This window comes from Nicotiana tomentosiformis, chromosome 2 (assembly GCF_000390325.3).
Source record: "Nicotiana tomentosiformis chromosome 2, ASM39032v3, whole genome shotgun sequence".
Taxonomy (NCBI): Eukaryota; Viridiplantae; Streptophyta; class Magnoliopsida; order Solanales; family Solanaceae; genus Nicotiana; species Nicotiana tomentosiformis.
In genome coordinates, this window is record NC_090813.1 from 109,472,636 (window position 1) to 109,477,828 (window position 5,193).

Here is a 5,193-nt window from a genome sequence, read left to right on the forward strand (position 1 = left end):
AAACCATTCACATATCGTGGAAAAGACTTTAACCTACCACTAGGCTATAAACTTGATTATTTCTTGTAAATTGATAATCAGTTAAATTATTAGCTCTCTTATGTTTTGCTAATTTGATATTGTGCAATCCACCTGTGGGGAATAAAACTAATAAACTTATAAAGGTTTTAAATCACCTTAATCACTAAGCTATATTTTTGGACTATGCTAAGGGATTCAAAACATAATATTTAAAAAAAATAAATAAATTTCGCCTTATATATATATATATATATATATATATATATATATAGTATAAGGGGTCGGGTGAACCTTCCGCTCCTGTCCACGACTTTGTATGTGAAAAGGCGTAATTACTTTTGTAGGTTCTAAAAGTCTTAGATGTTGGCAAAGTAGAGTCTAAAGTTAAAACATATAATATTTCTAGATTAGTTGAGGTGCTAATGAAACTTGGTATAGAGTAAATTGTAAGTGGTACAGTGTGTGTGTGTTTTACAATGGGTGTCACAGTGTGTGTTTGTGTTTTACATTTACACAATATCTTGAATTCGGGATACCATATAATCGTATAATGCCAAATGGCCTAACTATTTGCATGTGTTAAAAGACAACAATCAGCACGAAAGCGACGAAATTGAGCGGAGGATTGACGCTGAAGTAAAATTGGTAGAATGTGACTAAAATAGAAATGTTGATGTCAAACTAAAAGAATGAGACTATGCAGAGTAGTTGTAAAACATTGTGCCTCTTATTGCACCATGCTAATTGTATGGGTCAAAATCTATCTTTAAATTACTCAAGTCAAAATAGAATTCGTGGAACGTTCTCAGTTGTCGCTTGTCGAAGTAATCTAAGAAGCGATGAAGTCTGTGGCCGAAAAGTCAGCAAGAGCTGAAGCCGAGGAGTCATCAAGGATCAAGGCCGAGGTCGAGTACCCTTGACAGAGTTATAACGACTAGTTTCAAGATAGGACATAAAAAGAGAATATTCTAGTGGATATTCTCTGCACTTGTACTGTCAGGGTTTTTCGGAACATGTTCCCTATAAATAGAAAGAGACGCAATGATAGGAGACATGAGATATTCATTTAAAATACACTTTGACTTTAAAGGAGAGAATCGAATCTTATTGCAAGCATACAAACACAACATTTTCACTAAGATTCTTGTCTACACTTTTCTACTGGATCCAAGAATAACTTAGATATTCAAAGGATTGTCCATCACTCATCATTGTCAGAAAGAACATTCACTGATTCCATCCTTTCTTGGGTGACTTATTCATTCTATTTACTTAAGTACCATTTATTGTTATTCATCAATATTTAATGTTACATTATTTTCTTTGACTTCTTAAATATTAGTTGTGGGTTGCCGCTGCTATTAAAATATATCTATGTGGTATTTATTGTACTTCTGAGAACTTCATCTTTGAGATATTATTATTAACTAAGACTAACTCTCATTTATATAAATTTAATTAGTTGAACCAAGATCAATATTTTTTTATCAAACAATTTGGCGTCGTCTCTGGGGATTTCTTAGTTAAATTTTTAGTTTCCTCTAGATCTACATCTAACGCAAGTCACTAACATCACAAATCCCGAGATCTCCTTTCTTTGTATGCACAAAAACCTACATGGCAGGTAACCAAGGAGAAAGGGCAAAAATAACGAGCGATTTCCCTAGCAACTCATGAATGTTATCAACGAGAGTTGCAAAACAGTAGGCGAGGACGTGACGCCCAATGCGCCCCCTAGGCGCGAGAGGTTGCCTCCCCCCACTGTAGCATAACAAAACCCAATGGAAAAGGGGCCTCCACGTCTGCAGAAGAAAAGACGCACCTAGTTGTGAAAAATATCCTCGAAGCATGACTGATCGACATGCTAGTGAGTGTCCTCAACAAACCCGCTCCAAGCATGACTACAGAAACCGCAAGAGTCTGTATGATACAACAAACAGACGAGCAGTGCAACCGACTAAGCCCTCAGACAACAGGCATAACTCACAATATCACTAACAATGCAGATGACAACACCCTCACTGCCGTTCTAAAGAGGATGGAAGAAATGGAGAATAAGAACAAAGTACTCCGAGACCAGATGAAAGAACACCGAGTCGACAAGATACCAGACGCTCCTAAGCTGCTGCCAAAAAGGGACGTCGGCAGGTTTGTAGAGTAGTCGTACATCAATGACGCGGCCACGCATATCATACCAAAGACCTTCAAAATGCCACCCTACCTCAAGATATACGACAGAACGACTGATCCTAAGGATCATGTGACTCATTACGTCACCTCCGTGAAAGGCAACGACCTCTCCAAGGAACAAGTGTCCTCTATTTTGCTGAAGAAGTTTGGGAAAACCCTTATGGGAGGGCCATTAACATGGTATTTGCAGCTACCAGCCCGCTCCATAGAAACTTTCAAAGAAATGGCTGATAAGTTCGTAACCGCCCAAGCCAGAGCCAAGAAGGCCGAAGCAAGAGTAAACGACATATTCGCTATGAAGTAGTCCTTGGAAGAGGGACTTCCACGCCAGGTTCAATAGAGTAAGGATAACTCTGCCAAACGTATCCAAAGGGATGGTAGTCGCAACTTTCCAGAACGGTTGAGTAGAGATGGTTCAAAAGAGACTAGAAAACTGTTGAGCCGATTGATGAAATATCCTCCAACCATTTGGGACGAAATCCATAATGCTTATTGTGCCGAGGTCCGAGCAGACAAAGAATACCTCAATGGACCAACTCACCGGCTAACCTCGGTACAAACCGAATCCAGAAAAGAATGAATAGGCAACACCAGAAGGGATCACCCGAATCCGCGACCCAACAGGGAACGACACCAACCATATGTTAGGGCGGCCGTCGTGCCTCCCCCTCCCCCCGCTATGAAGAAGGTCCATACCGGCCATGGACTGGGACTCATCAGAATGAAAGAGGTATGCCCCTTTTATTATCTGCTCACATTTTTGCATGTCACCAATAGAAATAGTCTACGCTATCGAGAAACTCGGAACAAAGGTGAAGTGGCCGCCGAAGATGAGATCAGACCCGAGCACCGGAAAATCGTATACCCACTGTGAGTTCCACCAGGAACGTGGGCACAAAACAGAAGATTGCATCGCCCTCAGACAAGAAGTCATAAACATGTTGCGATAGGGATACCTCAAAAAGCTGTTAAGCGACTAGGGTAGAACCAACTTCGCTAGAGGACGTGAACAGCAAGGCCTGCCGAAACCGCCATCACCAGCTCGTACTATCAACATGATCATCGGCGGAGGCAATGACGCCTCCATCAACAACGTGAAGTTCACCACCACTCGTGAAGTTCGTCACCACTCACAAGCTCAAACGGTCTATCACCCGCGATTGGCCTTCAGTGCACTCGCCAACTCGGTCTTCAACAGCATCACCACCCTGACCACCGATACACTCACCATCTCGATCCCCTCGCCATCGCCACCTTCGCCCTGAGGATAAGCGGTATCATACCAGGAGGTCTTCTCAAGCCGGTCTACACCCTCGTCCCCATCCTCCTCATCGGCCTCAGGCATAGCGGGTTCATATCCATAAGCGACTGGGGATTCATGAGCCTTAACATGAGCATCTTCAAGGGAAGCTTGAGAAACGGACCCCGCCGCATGCAAATCTCAAAACACATCTAACTGGGCCTCGGCATGAATCCATTCTTCATATAACTCCTGAGGTACATTGGGAAAATTTGAGATACGGGAAAAGGACTGTTGTGTAAGTAATTAATACTTCTCGGCCTTCAAAGCTGCCACTCGATCATGAAGAACTGAGTTATCTTTCTCTAGCTCTATGATCCTCTCCTTGAGTCGATCTTCCTTGGCTCTCGCCGTTGATTGATCATTCTCCCGCTCGGCTCGAAGAGTCCTATTCGCCAACTCAAGCATCTCCATTTTCCTCCGAGCATCCAAACGAGAGGACTCTGCCTTCTCAAGCTCCTTTTGCTTCTCGGTGATCTCACTATTGAGGGCCTCTAGTTGAAATTGGCACTCTTCTAACTGCCCCCGCAACTCGACCACTTGAGCTTGAAGGTCACTGTATTGAGCCTCCACACCCTTGCTGACGTCAAGCTCCTCTTCCCTACTCCTCAAGGTCCCCTCAAGGATGCTACATTTTTTGATGGCTTGCACCATATCATCATCCTTCTCTTTCAACTCATCCCGAAGGGCCTGCATATCGCCGCCTTCACGAAATCGCCTGCAGAGATCTCGATACTTGCCACGATACTCAAAATACTTATCTTTCAATTTCACAAAGATTTCTTTACGCCTCTTCTCCCTCCGGGCACTCTCGATCTCCAAAATCACCGCCTGCAATCATAAAAAGGAAAGAGAAGAAAGAAGTCAGAACCAAATATGCCCTGAAAAAAAAAAGGTCGAAGCACAAACACTCACCCTAAGAGCTAGGCCAGCAATGCTCCTCGACAAATCACCATCATCTATTTATTTAAAGGTCTTACCCTCTATCTCGGAATAGAGAGGGCCGAGGGCAGGGACTACCTCCTCGGTGTTCTTCAATAAGTCACGATCCTCGGGGATCGCGATAGTCCTCGTAGACCCCCCCAACCTTATCTCAAGCTAGGTAAGCCCTTCCTCCATCATCCTCAGGTCGTCCACATCAACGTCAGAACCTGAATCATCGCCCTCCTCAGCGATGCCTTTGCCCCTCTCGTTAGCAGGCAAGGAAGTATCCATGACTATTTGAGAAGTCGATGCCTCCTCTCGCCGCGAAGGGTAGAGAACATCAGCAACCATATCTCCAGTCTTCATCACCGCGGAGGGAAGAGATACATACACATCGGCTCCCACCGACCTCGGAGCCTCGGAATTCAGCTCGACATCATCCCCTACTATAATAATCGTCATCTCACACAGCAAAAAGTCCCCTTCTGCCACATCAACGACCTGGATGACTCATTCACCAGCATCCATAGACCTCCTCTTTCGAGGTTAGAGATCTCCATCACTAGGCAAAGGCTCATCGTCCTCATCAATAAGAGAATATAGATGAGGAATCAAAATCTCTACGGCAGAAGTAGAAACAGAGTCGGATGCAACAACAGGAGGAGTCGGGACAAAGATAGGATCAGTCGCGGTTGAAACATGGGCAAAAATCGAGGGCGTAGCCTTTCTCTTTCGAAATGAGGGCGTGGGAGATCTTG

The 5,193-nt window shown here is 43.9% G+C and overlaps 1 protein-coding gene across 1 annotated transcript; it reads right to left on the reverse strand.

The window, feature by feature from the left end:
* Window positions 1–3,757: 3,757 nt before the first annotated feature.
* On the reverse strand, window positions 3,758–4,897 carry LOC138905378 (cilia- and flagella-associated protein 58-like). The gene is made up of 2 exons (XM_070193895.1): window positions 4,655–4,897; window positions 3,758–4,342 (listed from the first exon to the last, which is right to left on the reverse strand). The coding sequence occupies exons 1-2, from the start codon at window positions 4,895–4,897 to the stop codon at window positions 3,758–3,760; spliced, it is 828 nt and encodes a 275-aa protein (XP_070049996.1).
* Window positions 4,898–5,193: the final 296 nt, after the last annotated feature.

Coding starts and splice junctions, on each gene's coding strand:
- LOC138905378 (XM_070193895.1), bottom strand. CDS start 4,897: ATGACGATTATTATAGTAGGGGATGATGTCGAGCTGAATTCCGAGGCT. Junction 4,343..4,654: donor GCGATGATTCAGGTTCTGAC/GTTGATGTGGAC, acceptor TTATGATTGCAG/GCGGTGATTTTGGAGATCGA.